Source organism: Panthera tigris, chromosome B3 (assembly GCF_018350195.1).
Source record: "Panthera tigris isolate Pti1 chromosome B3, P.tigris_Pti1_mat1.1, whole genome shotgun sequence".
Taxonomy (NCBI): domain Eukaryota; kingdom Metazoa; phylum Chordata; class Mammalia; order Carnivora; family Felidae; genus Panthera; species Panthera tigris.
This window is the reverse complement of record NC_056665.1, coordinates 68,774,556-68,792,206: the sequence shown is the minus strand read 5'-3', so window position 1 is coordinate 68,792,206 and position 17,651 is coordinate 68,774,556. Positions and strand designations below refer to the sequence as shown.

The 17,651-nt window shown below is 45.7% G+C and overlaps 1 protein-coding gene across 1 annotated transcript in view; it reads right to left on the bottom strand.

Annotated features, from left to right (window-relative positions):
* Positions 1–17,651, bottom strand: part of RYR3 (ryanodine receptor 3) — a 524,192-nt gene that overhangs the window by 187,064 nt on the left and 319,477 nt on the right. Inside the window, exons 25-31 of the mRNA XM_042989263.1 lie at positions 16,764–16,911; positions 15,690–15,895; positions 14,939–15,113; positions 6,681–6,889; positions 4,617–4,792; positions 3,268–3,304; positions 1,397–1,560 (exon numbers count right to left, since the gene is read on the bottom strand). Coding sequence (XP_042845197.1) covers positions 1,397–1,560; positions 3,268–3,304; positions 4,617–4,792; positions 6,681–6,889; positions 14,939–15,113; positions 15,690–15,895; positions 16,764–16,911 — 1,115 coding nt within the window. The remainder of the gene's footprint in view (positions 1–1,396; positions 1,561–3,267; positions 3,305–4,616; positions 4,793–6,680; positions 6,890–14,938; positions 15,114–15,689; positions 15,896–16,763; positions 16,912–17,651) is intronic.

Genomic DNA, 17,651 nt, shown 5'->3' with positions numbered 1-17,651 from the left:
ATGCTGTTTGTAGTGTCTATTCTGGGTCTTGTAATGTATAAAGGACATTTAGTAATAGTAGTAATGTAATGTGTTTATTCAGTCCCTGGGTCAAGACATTGTTTTAGGCATTTTTCCAGTTATTTCCTCATTTAATCCTCCTATCACTCCATGAGACTGAAACTATTATACTCATTTTATAGGTGAGGAAGTTGAGACCCTGGAAGGCTAAATGGCCCAGGACATCCTGGAACTCAGTTTAAAACCCAGGCAGTTTGCTTCTAGAGTCTGTGCTCTTAACCACCTACCCACAATGGTCCTGCACGATACAGTGATTATAAGTGACCTTTCTGGTCACCAGTGTTTGATGACCCGGTAGCATCTAAAGAACACTGCCTGCAAAATGTTCCTGACTTGGTAAGGATAAAGGTCAGCTTGCAAAACAACCTATTTTATCTCTAAACATGTCTGTTTGGCAAAGACTCTATTAAGTCTCACTTGGGTGGAAGTAAGGCATGGTCTCCTGGGTCACCTCTGGGGCACTGCTGGCTGGAGATTCTTTCCCTGGTGGCAATCAACCCTCAACCCTCCTATCCCCCCTCAATGAACCAGGGGGAAGGCCTGAGTGTACCGAAAACCTGCTTTCCCAAAAGATCTCTACGTTATTGTTCGTGAACTTGCTGTATCTCTTTTATGTTCTTTATGCTTTCAGACACTTCACATTCTTAGGATGAGGAGTTCTGAGTCTATCAGTTGCTATGTGATGCGGTGCATCTTTGTATTTCTTCTGAATTGACTTCTTTCAAGCACCCAGGGGTTTTTCTCTGTCTTGTTCTGATGTTGCCGAAATTGGGGCTTGCCCAGAATGCACAGAAGAGAAGTGTTTGAGAGGGGGCACAGACTCCCAGCTGTACACTTGTATCTCCGATTCCTGGGTCATTTTTTTTTTAAAGTTTATTCATTTATTTTGAGGGAATGAGAGAAAGCAAGCAGGCGAGCATGTGCGAGTGAGGGAAGGGCAGAGAGAGAGAGAGAAGAGAGAGGGGAGGGAGAGAATCCCAAGCAGGCTTTGCACTGTCAGCGCAGATCCCAACACGGGGCTTGAAGTCACCAACTATGAAATCGTGACCCAAGCCAGAATCAAGAGTCGGATGCTTAACCGACCGAGCCACGCAGGTGCCTCCATGGGTCATGTTTGATACCGTGATGGAATTATCCTCCATTTTCACTAATACACTTCTGCCATAGTATTGCCTATTTAGTGAAGGATTTTAAGCCTGTGCTTCACTTTTCCTTTTTCATAGATACTGGGATGTTTCCTTCTTTTGGGGTGTTGGGTGGAAGGGAAAAGAAGACAGCTGCAGGGAGAGAGTGAGGAGCCTGGTGGCTGGCCCTGCCCGCTTGGAAGCCCCCTTACCTTTCGTGGACCCGGCCTCTTTCATCTCCTAGAGTAACAGTCACTGTGCAGTTTTTACTCAGGTCAAACTTTTCGCTGTACAAGTGATAGTCCGGAGTCACCCATCCGACCCAGACGCAGGAGGGGTCCTGTCCAGCGAAGATGCGGATTGCATAGTAGCACTGCTGGGGAGAGACCACAGAGGGGAGTGAGTGGCCCCTGGTGGGGGGGCCAGACATGACAGAACAAATGCAGGAGCCCATGTGGCCCTCTTTTCTTAAAAGGCACACACCGCTCTAGAGCTGGGCTGCACTACACTCCAGACTTAGGACAGGCTGACTAGAGAATCTGCCTTTCCTATTTTTCCCTTTTGTGTGTGCTTTAGCATGGAGACAATCGAGCATTTAACCTATCAGGGGCAGCCGTTCAGAATGGCCAGCACAGAACCCTCACCCTCTCCTGGGCACTGCCCTTGCCCTCAGAAGAGAATAGTTGACAACTTCTGCTGCCCTTTCCACTTCCACAGGGACGTCCAAAGTATTTTTTGTGGTTGTTTTGAACGTCTTAAAAAAGATGCTGTAAAAGCAGCAGCTCACATGGTGGCCGAAGGTGCCCTGTGTGGCCATCAGGCTCAACGACAGGCAGTATTGAGAATTACAGCAGTTATTGGCTGACATCGCTATCTGAAACACCACGCTATGACACTAGCTAAACCACGAGGTAAGTGACTGCTTCATCATGTGCCTTGTGAAATTGAACACATTTATTCTTAATGAAGTTACTTTTATTTGGAGCCTGTTGTATTTTTTTTTTTTTTTTTTTTTTTGATTAGGAGACAAAAGCGTCAGCCAGTCAAACGGGGGCTTGAATCTCACCGCCAGCAGCTATTAACTGTGTGCCTTGGGCAAGCCATTTGTCCTCTATGTGTTTCAGAGTGCATAATATGGTCCCTCTTGTGGGGATGCCGTGGGAATTAAGTGGGAAGGTGACTCAATGCACACAGTGTAGTACCCCGCACTTCCCGTGACTTCCTGATGATAGTTAACCTACAAGCTTGTGGTTGCAGGATAAGTTTATAGAAGGGATGCCATGGGGGGTGCCTGGGTGGCTTAGTCGGCTAAGCATCCGACTTTGGCTCAGGTCATGATCTCGCAGTTTGTGAGTTTGAGACCCATGTTGGGATCTGTGCTGACAGCTCAGAGCTTGGAGCCTGCTTCACGTTCTGTGTCTCCCTCTCTCTGCCTCTCCCCCACTCACATTCTGTCTCTCTCTCCCCCCAAAATAAACAAACATTAAAAAAAGTTTTTAGAAGAGGTGACATGCATTTCTTGCAAAGAAACGTTTTTTGTCAGGTGCTAAACAAGGATGAGAGAAAGAAAGACATTATCAAGTGTTGCTTTCTGACTACTGTCTAGCTATATAGAAAAGAGACCAACATCAGTTTCCATCATCTGGACCATTCCCTGCTCATACTTCTCACTTGATTGCTTTCAACGTTATTGCTGGCACTGCTCAGAGACATGGGAGAGTTGATTCACAGAAGTTTACACACAAGAGCAAACAAGAGGATTAAATTAAGGACCCCCCCCCCCCCCATGTTCATTTCAATCAGAAAGGCAGTACTGGTCCCTGGTGGCAACTGGGCACAAGTACACCATGATGCACAATTAGAGCTCCAGGTGGAGCTTCTCCTTTGTACTAAACAACTGTCTTTCTTTTCCCCATTTGAGAAATGTTGGAGTTGTGTTCTGGAAGCATCAAGATGGATATTAAAAGGCACAGTAATTGGCAATTAAGGAGGATCTCTAGATAGATCTTTGCTGTAAGGGGCATATTCCCAGGCACAACAAAGAATCGAATCATGAAAACCATAATTGAGAACATTTACTTACTGTTGTTGTATGAGAGAGTATTTCTTGCATCTGTTTCCTGGGGTGGGGGCAGGGGGAGGAGATAATCCATGTTTTAGTTATTCAGCTGTACAGAGAATTCCACAATTCGGACAGGCAATTAATCTACCTTTAATGATGAAGGCAAGGTTAGAAAACTATTTTCTATACACGAGTGATCCCAACTGGTCTTGGGACTTGTGCATTTGTAATCTGCTACCACAAGCCAGGACTGTGACTTGTTACTCTTGTCTCTCAGCCCAGATGGTAAGTGAGAGCTAGGGAGCGGTTGAAGAGACTGAAATAACATAGGCAGGGATACCTCTCAATACCTTGTCCTGTTCTTTCAAGCAGCTGTACTTGTTTAAAGCTGGGTAGATACTGAAACCCTAGAGGCAACCCAGACAAGACAGCTCTAGATAGGCAGACATACATCGATGATTAGAAACAGACATTAAAGGAAAGAAATACAGCAAGGAACATATATATTCCTTATCAGGAGGGAAGAAGTCTTAGTACTCCTAAGTCACATAGCTGCTGGGCTGGACACTGGCCACAGTTATACAAAGACAGTAGTATTTGCCTTGAGAAGCTTTTAATTTCACAAAGGCAACAATTGCACCCTCTTATGCACCTTCTATTCCAAAAACATAGGATTTGTAGGCTGCAAGGAGGCTAAGGACCCAGAGGGCTCAGCAAGAGTGCAAACTTTTCCCCTGGATGTGACCCTGTTTAGCTTGACTGGTCCTCTAATTATGCACTGCACAAACACACACATGCATACCTGACTGAAAGTGGAGAGAACCCTACCCACGTGTTCCAGTTGTACCCGGGTGAAATAGGGGACACCTGAGAGGCTCAGCTGGTTAAGTGGCCAACTCTTGATTTCAGCTCAGGTTATGATTCTATGGCTGTGCGATCGAGCCTCACACTGGGCTCCACACTGACCATGGAGCCTGCTTGGAATTCTCTCTCCCTCTCTCTTTGCTCTCTCTCCTGCCCCTCCTCTCTCACTCTCTTGCAAAAATAAATAAGTAAACATTAAAAAAAAAAAAGAGGGCGCCTGGGTGGCTCAGTCGGTTAAGTACCCAATTTTGGCTCAGGTCGTGATCTCATGGTTCGTGAGTTTGAGCCCCGTATAGGGCTCTGTGCTGACAGCTCAGAGCCTGGAGCCTACTTCAGATTCTATGTCTACCTCTCTTGGCCCCTCCCCTGTTCATGCCCTGTCTCTGTCTCCTTCAAAAATAAACATTAAAAAAAAAAAAAAAAAGAAAGAGAAGAAACAGAAAAATGGAAAGCCAACTTTACAGCACACACGATGAGCACCTGAGAGTGGGAGGCCTTGCCCTCACCTTTTCTGGAATGCGTCACTGTCCAAGCAGGGGCTGTGGCTGAAGGAGGAGTGGCATTCGACGGGCATGCTCAGGCGTAGGTAGATCATGTTGGCATTGCTATTCTGTGTGCCGAATGTCTTGTGGGTCACCTTGAGGCATGGAGGGCTGTCCATAGTGCCATCTATCCTCACAACCTGGAAACACCATGGGTCCTTACCTGACACACCTGATGGCCCGACCTTGACCTTGTCCCTCCTTCCTTCATTGATATTTCATATGTCATGGCTTTCTGTGAACTATAAAAGTTGTCACCAGTGATAACCAAACCTTATTCTCACTGTTCCTCGGATCCTGCTCCATACAAAATAACAGATCTGCCTCTGGCTAGAGAAATTAAAGATTTAAAAACACGCTCATTGGGTTTTCTGCAAGATCAAGGGTGGCGAACAGGTATAACAGAGGTGGTGGTATCTGAATGATGCAGCATGGCATCTGCTGGGGATGACCTTTCAGGTCAGGGGGTAAGTAGCTCAAGAAGAAGATGCTTCCAAAGATTTCCTTTGTCAGTGGGCAAGTGGCTATTTAAGGAAAAAGCAGAAAGCCCAAAGCTTGACAAGACACATCACAGCTCCCTTGGAGGGGTTGTCTCCCACCCTGTGCATTTCTCAGCCCTGCCCCAATCACAGCCTAAGGGTTGAAGTGCCTGTAAATACTGGGGAAATTCCCAGGGTGCCTGGATGGCTGAGTCAGTTAAGCGTCTGACTTCAGCCTAGGTCATGATCTTGCAATTTCTGAGTTTGAGCCCCACGTCGGGCTCTGTGCTGACAGCTTGGAGCATGGAGCCTGCTTCAGATTCTGTGTCTCCCTCTTTCTCTGCTCTTTCCCTCCTCATGCTCTGTCTCTCAAAAATAAATAAATGTTAAAAACATTTTTTTAAGTGACAATAATAATTAAAAAAATACTGGGGAAATTCCCAGCACTGGGGCACAGCATCTCAAGGGGTGGGGTTGGAGGAGGAATGATCAAAACTGGGTTTTTTAAAATGTGTGATAGGGGGTGCAGAGGAAATAAACTAAGAAATAATAAAAATAACAACAACAACAACAATAACAATAATAGTAATAATATTTTTCTTATGGTCTAAGCATTCTAGAGAATAGTTCCTATCCTGGGGTGAGTGTGCTTACATATTTTCGTGTGGTTTGTAGATGGTTCTAATAGGGTCTCTAGACTCCATCCGTTTGTCAAACAGGTTCATTAGTTCCAAAAGTTTATGAGCCAGCTTTCTAAGGTGCTGATCATCAGGTAAGAATCAGAGAAATCAAAGTCTCTGCTATTTAAGACTATGGGGACAAGTAGAGGACTAAGTGTTGGTGCCTGTTGGGTTTGCATTAGAAGGTCAGTTAGGAGAACTTACCGCCAAGTGGAAGCAAGCCACTGCATCTTGCCTCAGTGGAGCTGATCTATCTGACTTTGCATCAGCCCCCTCACCCATCTCCTCACCCCCCATGAAAAAACCACTGTGGGCACAGGCAAACGGAGCCACGTAGATGTTCACCCAGCACCTTCATCAGGCTCCTTACAATCTCTGGCTCTTCCCTACTCCCTCCTACAAGATGGGGGCATCGTAATCAACTACTACATGTCGGTCTGAAATGCTGGAAGCAGAAACTATCTGGGTCTAAAAGACATTACATTAGGAGCAAGAATTCTGTCTAGGACATATCGTCTCGAGTATCAGTAACAAACGCTCTCAGGAAAACAACAATTAAGGTCTTTGGATACTGTATGGGTATTGCCACAGCAATGCAGGAACATCTGGAGGATACACAGTAGTCCAAAGGCTTGGGGACTGATCTGCAAGGATGGATGTGCGAGGTGGGCGCCATTTGTAAGGTGCCACTGAGCTGCCCCGGTGAAGGTGGCCACGATTACAGCCCTGAGCGCCAGCCGAGGAGGTGGCTGGGAGGTCGCCAGGGCATGGACTTAGGTAAGCAGCTGCCTGTTGACACAAGCATTAGCAGGAGCTTAGGGCCTTGGCCCACCTGCCCTGCCGGGGCCAGCCACAATGTGTAACATTACCTCTATGTGCGGATGATCCTTTGGCACGTTGACAAATGTCGGGAGGCGCTTGCTGAACCACATCGCCACGTCTCGGTTCATGTTGACAGCAAAAGGCTCAAAGCCCTCTTGGAGGCCGCACATGGTATAAAACTTGAAGGTACTGGCATCCATCCCAAGATTCATGCGGCCGATCTGAGACAGTCCCAGAGAGCAGATGGGCACGAAGCCTGCAGAATGGCGGGGGAGAGCCTGCTTCAGCCCACGGGACCAGCCTGGAAGCTGTGAGGGAGTCAGACCCTGGCTTCTTCAACAGCTCTGAGTCCCAGTAGGAAACAAGGGACACCATCCTTGGTCTTTCTTCCTGGCACACAGACTCCAACAACAGGAGGTCACACGGAGTCTGTGGCTGCTGCTGGTGTATGGGGAAGATACCTGAATTTGGTTCAAAATTATTTGGGTGGGGGGAACCATCATTCAGCCTAGATTATTCTTTTTTTTTTTTTAAACTTTTTTTTTTAATGTTTATTATTTGAGAGAGAGAGAGACAGAGTCAGAGAGCAAGCAGGGGAGGGGCAGAGAGAGAGGGAGACAGAATTGGAAGCAGGCTCCAGGCTCTGAGCTTCTAGCAAAGAGCCAGACACAGGGCTGGAACCCACAGACTGCAAAATCATGACCTGAGCTGAAGTCGGCCGCTTAACCGACTGAGCCACACAGCCTTAAGATTATTCTTAAGGTGTTAATAAATATCAGCTGGAAAAGTAAAACCAGTAAGAGGATAAGTAAAATTCTTTACCTATGCTTTAGTTAAAAGTGAGATTAGGCCATGGGAAATTTTAAACACTGCCCCAAACAAAACAACACGAGAAGCCTCAAGAAGGACTTAGTACCCAGGGGTGCGTGGGTGGCTCTGTTGGTCGAGCGTCCGACTTGGGCTCAGGTCATAAGCTCGCAGTTCATGGGTTCGAGCCCTGCATTGGGCTCTGCTCAGAGCCTGGAGCCTGCTTCAGATGCTGTGTCTCCCTCTCTCTCTGCCCCTCCCTGCTCATATGCTGTCTCTCTCTTTCTCTCAGAAAAATAAAAACATTAAAAAAATTTTTTTTTAAAGGACTTGGTGCAAATAGCCTAACGTCTCAGTGCCTTCCAGTGAAATGAGGAGTCTAACAGTTCTTCCCGTTTTGAGTCTGAGAAGTTTTACATGCTAACAAGGACTCTGTTGGTTTACAAAATACTATTTACAAACTGCCATACCCCCAGCCTGCTGTTGTGGCCCCCACCCGAGCAGGAGGTGACACTTCTAGCAGGAGCCATGGGAAGTTCCTTCCTCCCCTCCTATGGCTACTGTCTCTTTCCAAGCTCACTCCTGCATCCCATCATGTTAAAAAACTGCCATGCAGAATATTCCAAAGCAGAGGTTCAAAATGTTTGCTGTTCTTGTTTGTGGGCTATTTATAAATCATAATTGTGGACCAACAAATCAGCAGGGCTGGGAAAGCACTAATTATCCCTAGAGCACTCGGCAAGGGAGGAAGGGCTCTGAGGCCGGTGGCTAACACAGGGACTGGAGCCCCCACAAAGAAAACTGATGTCACTCCTAAGACAGGAGTGTTTATTTCAGGGGAAATTTAAAGGCCAACTTTGGGAGAATTTACATTCCACAATAAGAGGTTTTGTCCATAGACATCAAGGACAAAATTCACTCCTAGAGTCCATGCTTATGTATCATTACCTAAGTCACAAAGTGTCTACGTAGACGAGCCACATACGTGAAAAGTGAATCCTGCACAAGCTAAGAAACTACGAACTCATTTAGGACACTATTTGATACCATCTAATATCATTTCAAATAAAAGAGCTTTAACATAATGCTAGCAGAATAAGGGTGATGTTTCTACAGAAAGCCTCTGCTCCAACACACGGAGGACTGAGAATACACCAGTGGCCTGGCCCCTAGGAAGGTAGATGGGCAGGTCAGATAAGCACCCACTCATGCAACCTCCAGAACAGGTTCTATGCTTCTGGCATTTTTGCGACAGGAAACCATCTCCTTTCTGCAGACGGGGATGTCTATAATTAAGGAACCCTTGGAAATCTGATTCCAGTGTGGAATGAGCATTGCTTATTAGCAACATTTCTTGGGTCCCCACTGAGACAGAGGGCTCTGGTTTGCACTATGAGAAGATATAAAGGAAGGAAACTATCCTGATCCCAAGGTGCGTATACAAACAGGACAAAACTGGACTAGAGAGCAGTGAATGTTCTGCTGTAAAACACCGCTGCTCCCATGACCGCACTTTGGTTTCTGCTAAAACGGGTAACATAACCCAGAAAACCATCACTATAGCGGTCTTGGAGCCATGATCATGAAGCAGCACAGCCCTGAGGTAAGCAGAGAAAGGGCATCTCAAGAAAACCTGTCTTCTCTACTGACTTGAGTGGTGGAACGTACAAGCAGTAGTCACACAAGCCTAAGTGGGAAGAAGCGGGGCTGAGTACTTCGGAATAACTCAAGTCACAGGAGTAACTTCCTAGTCACAGACCCACTGGCAACAGGAGATACATGCAGAAGGAAAACAGGTAATGTTTGCATGAGGCCTTTTTTTCTGTGGGGCTTGGGCTTCTCCCCATTCCTAAGCTACCAGCAAAGCAGACAGCACTTTACTGAGGACAGAACTGGAGACTTGAGGAGCTAATGGACATGACCAAGGTCATGAGAAGGGCAAGTGACAAAATGGGACAAGACCCCACACACTCTGACTCATAGGTCAGCTGCCAGTCAGTGTGCAAGAGAAGGGGGTGGGGAATGTTCCAAGGGATGAGTGCCCCAGCTTTAAATAGCAGCCATATCCCAGGACAGAGTCCCATCCCTCCAGGGCAACAGCCCTCTACACAGGGTCCAGCTAAACAGAGCACAAGAGAAGGCATGGCCACAGTGGTCATGGATGTGACAGCAGTGGGGGAAAGACTGTTGGGCACCTTCATGGGACCAAGTGGGCATAGCCACGACAGCTCTGCAACACATCAGAAAAGAAGCTAAGTCCAAGGTTTGGGTCAGAAAACAGAAAACCGAGAAAGGACCAAGAGCAAAGATAAATCCTCATAAGGTGCCAGCACTTTCTCCAGGGGAAGAATACTTGATATATTCAGCTGATAACTGAACCCAGTGAATCAGTTCCCTCCACCTGGCTGAGAGGCTCTAGCTGATGATCTTTCCATTCCTGAAAAGTCCTTTTCATGAGGCATTAAAATGTCATGTAACTTTCTAATTCTGCCTAGTAGATAACGGGGGGGGGGGGGGGGGACGATGATAAACCACAACAGCTAATGTTTATCAAATACTTTCTAGGTGTTGGGCACTGGGCTTAGCGCTCTGCTGATTCGACTCACTGTTATGCCCATTCTGCAGAACAGGAAACCGAGGCTTAGCAAACTGGGTAACTTGCTCGAGGTCTGTCACCTGGTAAGCATGCAGAGCCAGCATGTGAAAAAAGCTGCCAGAGAAACGGTCCAGAGCAAGTAACTGGGACTGAGGCCAGGATGCCTGGCTTGCTAATTCTTATCTATAGTAACTTGCTTTGTGACTTTTTCTTTACTTTTCCTAAGTGTTAATTAGTTGAGCAGTTTGCCTCTAGATAAAGCAACTGCAGACCCACAACCACCAACCACTGTAGGCTCCTTACACGAAAAGGGCTACCTCTCAAGCAGCCACATGGCTTCCTGGAGTAAATCTGGATAACAAGGTCCATTTGGTAAGGCCACATGGCGTTCAAGTGAGCAATGACTCTCACAAACAGGGGTTTGTACTTTGCACACAACTCGGTTAACCCCTAGCTTCAAATGAGACTGGAGAAGTAAGTGGACAGAAAAATAAAGGGGAAAAGAAATGCCCCTCCACATATGCAGCATCATAGATGCAATGTGGTAACGTTTTTGAAAAGGTCGGAGGAGAAGACTTGCACATAGCCTTATCTTGAACCAGGATATGCATGGAGTTCTTGTTCCAGGAGAGGAATGCCAGAACACAGACATTTACATCCTGCCGAGGACTCCAGGTTCCAGTAAGTTTTGTATCACGAGGCCTCCTGACTAGTTCTGTGATTAAAAAGAGGGAGAGCCAGAGGGGCATGTTTCAATTATTCAGGACCCTGGAAAGAAACTGGTTCCCTAGAAAATCTAAACCATGGTCCCGGTGTCAATCCATTTTAAAGCTGTGGAAAGACACGAGAGCAGCTCACTAACAGTAAAGGAAAAACGAGATCGTGGAAAGAGCTGGTTAGATGAGTGCCCAGGCCCCTCCTGGGTGTTTCTGAGAGTCTCACCACAGTAGCATGTGTTTTACCCATTCGTTTTCATTTCTTGTTAAGCCTCCTGAAGATGGAGTCCAAGGACAGCCCGGAGGTAGTCACGAGACTTGCAGCAAATGCTGCACGTTCCCTGCTCCAACCACTTTCAGAACCATAGCACCCATCTGGAGAGAGAATGGCAGGGGCCCCTTGGCACCAATGTGGCTTGCATGTGGATGGCAGTGACGCCTCCCGCAGGTAGGTTTCATCAGCCACCTACGGAAAGAGCTGCCAGCAGAGCTGGGGGATCTGTTAAATCCTGATGGGCCAATGGCAGGAACAGCCCGGGAGGCTGTCCCTGCAGACACCGAAGCTCTAATGGAGCAGTTTGTCCCTCAGGGGAGTGCCTGGCAGAAAGGGAGCACAGGGGACCGGCAGTAAAGCCTCATTCAGACGCCACATTCTGAGGTCTAACAGGATGCTCAGAATCGTATTTTCTTCTCCTCTAAATGGAATAAAAGAGAAGACTGATCGCAAAGGTTTCACCAGGGAAGCTTCTGAGCTTTCAGATGCTATTAGGTGACAATGCTGAAAGCTGTAATGGTCCAAGGCAGGGATCAGAGTAGGGAACAATGATGAGGACAATTCTAATGAGGCAGATAAGAGTATATCAACTCAGGATGCAGAAGAGGACAGAGGTAACAATTTATAAATAAGCCAGCGGAAAACAGCCATGAATTAGAATCCTTGTCCCCACTCTTTCACCAAAGGACTGGAAACTTCCCACCAGCACAACTCTCACTTCGGGAAAGGCCTGAATCAAGGCTGGGATGCTGGTGACCAGAATAGAAGCATATAGGGGATTTTGCTTTATGGAGGGATACCGTGTACAAAATGCTTTGTTTTCAACAGATGCTTTTCCTAACAGCTCCAGGCAAGAATCGCTGCCTCTTTCCCCCTTATGCAGAGAGCAGAGAGATGCTATAAGGGCTATTCTAGGCCTCTGGACTATTATTATCAAAGAATGGCATGGCGACTTCCTTTCAACTGTCCTTCTTCAGACTCCTGAGCCATCACAGAAGTGAAAGAGCCTTCCAATTAACCTTGTCTCTGTGTTATTAAAGTGCAATACAATATTACAGCATAATATGTGAATATGTACAATTCTATTATAAAATAGCTCGCTAATAATAGACTTTGTTATTCTGAAGGTCAGATCATGTCCCTGTACACAAAGGGTCCAGGAGGCATTTTTTTCAATACAACACAGATGATCTCTAAAAGCAAAGTTACCCTCAAACATCCCTCTTCTTTACAGTATTCCTCTGCTGAAAGCCTCCAACAGTTCCCATGCCCCAGAGAGTGAAGTCCAAGGGTGCTTGGCCCAGATTAGACAGCACAAATTTCTTGAATGTAAATACCAAGTCTTGGTATTTGAGACTGTCCTCTGTACCTTCTCTATCTTTCCAGTTTCGTCTTTTATAAATTCCAGACACAAATCTTCCAAACTCTCCCACCCTTTCCTGAAGTTTCCTGATCCCACACTATTACTCACACTACTCATACACTAGTATTATTACTGCAGTTATATTCCCAGAGGGGAACACCCTGGCTCCTTTGAGGTGGGCATCTGTCATATTCTTTATTTAACATCCAGTTTTAATACTGCATTTATGGAATTGCCATCTGTATTAGTCGTTTGCCATTTCTAACCTACTGCCTTGAATTATTACCTTTTCAGAGTTATGTGTTATTTATTGTTACAACTAGAAAATGAGCCCCTTATGGGGCGCCTGGGTGGCTCGGTTGGTTAAGCGTCCGACTTCGGCTCAGGTCATGATCTCACGGTCCGTGGGTTTGAGCCCCGCGTCGGGCTCTGTGCTGACAGCTCAGAGCCCGGAGCCTGTTTCAGATTCTGTGTCTCCCTCTCTCTGTGACCCTCCCCTGTTCATGCTCTCTCTCTGTCTCAAAAATAAATAAACATTAAAAAAAAAATTAAAAAAAAAAAAAAAGAAAATGAGCCCCTTAACACTGCTATGGCTTGTATTTTTATATATTTTGGACCACTGCTTTTCATGCTTTCATTTGTATGCAAACCCCTGGGGTCTGTTGCCACCAGTTTCTGGTCCACTAGGTCTGGTATGGGGCTTGAGATCCTGCATATCTAACAAGTGGGCCACACTTTGAGTGGCAAGGCTTTGAACTTCACGTCTAACTGCACAACACACAAGATTCTTATCCCTTCCTTATGTGGAGCCAAAGCCTCATAGGTAAGTCAACTCCCCTAGTTCGTACACAGTAGAGCCAGGACAAGTTTCCTCCTCCTTGGACTCTTTCTACCTTAGGGAGCTACTTTCCTAGGGGATGAGTCTCAATCTTCTAGTTCTTCCTTTTCCTCCTGGCCTCAAGAAGAGAGCACTGCATGTAGTGGGTACCAGGCAGGTATCTGTTTTCTAAGAACCATGTCAGAAGGCGGATCTTCTACGCTGCCCTCAGGTCCACGTCCCCATTTCCTCTGCTTTGCCTCTGAACCAGCACAGAAACATTTCTTTCTACTGGTGACCTCTTTCCCAAATGTCTCCAAAACACGAATCTTTAAGGCCTTGATTTTAAACCTTTTTGGCAGGCATTAAAATGTGACCCCACCTGGCTTTAGTCATCCTGTCTTTCTAGGAAAATATACTCAATTGCAAGCTTTCTGTTTCCCTAAATACTTGACTCTTAGAAAAATCTTTGAAGTTCTCTTAGAGTACAGTTATATACAGAAAAGAGGTGTCCATAAAAATCATGAAAGTGACTTATAGAAACTCTGTTAGTAGAGAATTGTTTAAAAAAAACTCTTAGTAGAGATTGTTAAAAACTCTGCAAGTAGAGAATATTTATTTATTATATATATACAGTGACACGTATTTCTGCTGCTCTCACCTATGTAGTTCTATTCTTTTTAGCTTTCTTGGTGAAAAAGGTTTCTTTTTGTATAGTGTTGGAAATTTAGAGCCAGCCGGAGCCCTCATCATTTAGAGAGAGGGAGATGAAGTTTAAGTCCACCCAAGATGTCCTAAGTGGAGAGCAGTAGAGACAGGAGGAGGGTGGCCTCCCACCTTCTCGACTACTCTGCCTCATCCCCATCTGTCATGAAGATGGCAGTGACACAGCGTCAAGCATAGGGATGTACGTACAGCGGGCACTAAGTCACTGCTGGAGAGTTTTATATCCAGGAAGGATGTTGGAACTTCTTACCGTCTATTTGTCTGGTATAGACGAAGGCAGCGAAGCCCAGAGACGTCAAGCCGAGACTCTCTGGGAGCCACAGCTTGTTAGGAGCGAGTCAGCTGACTCAGAGTCCAGTGCTCCTTCTCCTATATGCAGCCAACGTTTGCATATAACGTAGTGAAACAGACAGGAAGTAAGCGCCAATTGCTCCTTCATGTAGCTGGAAGCGCCGTTCTGACTGACGTCTATTCAGGGCCTTTAATAAGTGCAACTGTGCTTGGGTTTCAGAGCATGTTTGAATTTCAAAATAAATTATATTTCATTCCAGGGAACAGCTACGCCCAACTTTTGTGTTTCAATGGTTCTCATCAAAGCATCAAGTTCAATTACACAAACATGCAGACTGACATTTCAAATCAGAATGAAAGGACAATTCTTTAATTCACTGTGTTTTCTATTCTGCCAGGGACATGAGTCCACACGCAATTAGCATTTCATTTGTAATGCTGGGAAACTTTAACATGCCATGCCGCAGGACAGGGAATCACAGGAGAGCTTCTTAGTTAATCTGGAAGTTCAGAACTGACATTTATACCAACTATTGCCATGCTCTTGACTCTTCAAAAATGACAGTAAATGGGTTAGTCTTCACCACCAGGGTTTTAAATATGTAAAGGATGGCCCACCCTAAATAAGGAGGCAGATGAGCTCACCCAGCTCTCCCTGGATTTTCCCTGAACTCATGGAGCTGGAACGGGGGGGCGGGGGGGATGGTAGACTTACCATTCTCAATCTCATAATCAGCGAAGGCAAGTTCAGAGCCTTTGTTGGTAATCAGCAGCTCCCCATTCAGTGTGAAGATCATTGAAGCATCATCAAGGTTAATCATACATCCAACCACATCTCCTGGCTGCCACGTACGTCCAAAATACCCACTGCCTTGATGCCAACGCTGGCCCTAGGAAATAAGACTCCAGAGCTTAGAGAACTGGAGGTCCTAAAAGCTCCCATGCAGCTAAAGAAATGCCTCCATGAGGAATTTCTCCTAACTGGTACCTGGTCTCTACAAAGTACTCACCTCTCTACCAGGGACAACTCACAGGGAGGAATGATCTGTCTTACAAATAAATGAAACTGTGTTACATAGGCTCATCAGAAAAGGTAGCCACAGTCTCCCAACACCCAATCAGCTATGACAGCAAACAGAACTCTCTTGAGGACAAAGTGGTAAGATTTCCTTACATACTAGCTGCAGTGTGTTCTGGGAACCTCCTTCAGAATGTAGGCAATGGGCTCAAGTTCAAGGGCAGGTATGGAAGTTACAGAAAGGACTTGGGTGTATAGTCTTCCCCTATACCAGAGCAAAAAGCAAAGTGACAATCACTAGGTAATGATCACTCAATGACCTAAATTAGCCAGTGACGGTGGTGACTCACTTGGAAGCCAGAGATTCAGACACTCAGAACTTCCAATTGCTATGGAAATGTTTGGAGAAGAAAAACTCTGGGGACATGTGGACACGACCCAGACTCACCCTGCTGCCTTCAAACACAAAGGCTTGATCATCGGCTCCCAGCTCAACGTCGGGCCGACAGCCCGGCCTGGCCCAGCCAACGCGCATGTCTCCTCCGGTCACCACCTCAAACTCAAAATACCACTTTCCAGATCTCACTGCGTAAGACCGCTCTACCCGGAAAAATCGAATTTTATCTATGCTGACTTTCTCCACAGCTGGGTCAGCTATTGTGAGAAGGAAAGGAGCAGAGGGGACAGGAAGTAAAGAGAGAACACAGGCCTTTAATAATTAGGTAGCATTCCTTACAAGAATTGCACAACAACAAAGACTGACAGACCTCCTGCTACCCAACATGGCATTTTGTTCATAATACAATCATCACCATGATCATCATATCCTAATCAGAATACAAGGTACATTCACTGAGTGACTACTTTCTGGTAGATCCTTTAGAAACGATATCCAGCAACAATTCTGAGGTCAGTTAATACGGTCTTCATTCCACAGATGAAAAACTGAGGCTTAGAAAGGTTTACTTGTTCAAAGTCACAGAGCCAATAAACGGAGGAAAGTAAGGATATGAACCCAGGTCTGTCTTACTCCAAACCCATCCTCTTCATTACTTATAATAGTGACCTAATTTGCCTCTAGTCCCTCATTGGGTTTGGGATGCCAATGACATGTTCATCAGTTGTGGGCTGGTGATTTTAATGAGTTGTAGAAGTCAATTTAGAGATGAGATGACCTGGCCCAAAAGTAAGCTGAGAGTCACATGTTTGGTAAATAAGAGAAATAAAGATTTCTCGGTTTTGTGACTAAATACCCCCAAAAGCTCAGCCATGCTGGAGGATCGCTTATTCCCTCTGGGACTGGGTCACAGAAGTGCTCACCATACAAACTCATCACACAGTTTAAACATGGTTCTTTCTCCTTCCTCCTCCCCTCTCTTGTTAAAATACACCATTCTGTTTAGTGCTCTTTGGTACCAATATCATTTCTAAGAGTACATGTTAGACTTGTTCAAAGTCAGCATTTCTGCAGAAGTAACATTTCAGTTGTCTGGGACCAGAATGAACAATCTCAACTCGTTACCTAGTTCTTGGTCTGACGGCTCAATGTTATAGCCATAACCAACAAATGTGCGAACAGCTTCACGAAGGCTGTCCCTATTGGACTTCTTCGTACGCTCATCCAGTAATGCGTACGGCACCAGCCGGGGATTTCTCTTGTTCTTCAAATCCTACATGAAGCCAGACAAAAGAGGTTCTGAGAAAATACATTTCGTCTTTACCAAGAGCTTGTCCACCTTATATGTTCTGAGCCACCATCCCGGCTTCCTCATACCCATCCACCAGCCCTTCCCCCAGCACCTTGATATTTAGCAATATACTCATTTACTACTTCTCTTCAGGATTAAAAGAATATAAATGGCAAGTGTCTGCTATTAAAAACACATTTTAATAATGCCAGCCTGTGAATAAAGTGAAGTATCCTGAAATTGGTTAGAAACCTCTACTCCCAAGGCAAGGCAGGTGGGGATTCACCTAGTTATTCCCCTGTGGAAGATCATGCCGTGATTCAAACCATTAGAGTCTCCTCACAACAGTCTCTTAACAGAGAAACAAGATAGATAAACACCTATGTTCACAGAGAAGCATCAGAAAAGGTGGCAGTGCCACAGTGGGTCCATTTCATTATAGAAGGCACACATTTGTATTGGAGACCTCCTCAGTTCCTTAGGGAGTACTAAGAACACAACGGCCAATGACTGCAGTGATAAGTCATCATCAACAAATATGCCTGCCATGCTGTTTTGAGTCTCCCTTACCCCATTCTGCCATGGTTTCCATAGTTGTTTTCTTGGCTTCCAGACATGTGCAGAGTTGGAGACTCAGGCATAAATAAACAAGTGTACATACAACCACCCCTGACCTTCCCTGATGGTACCCTGGATATTTAAGGAAATGAAAGAACACTAAA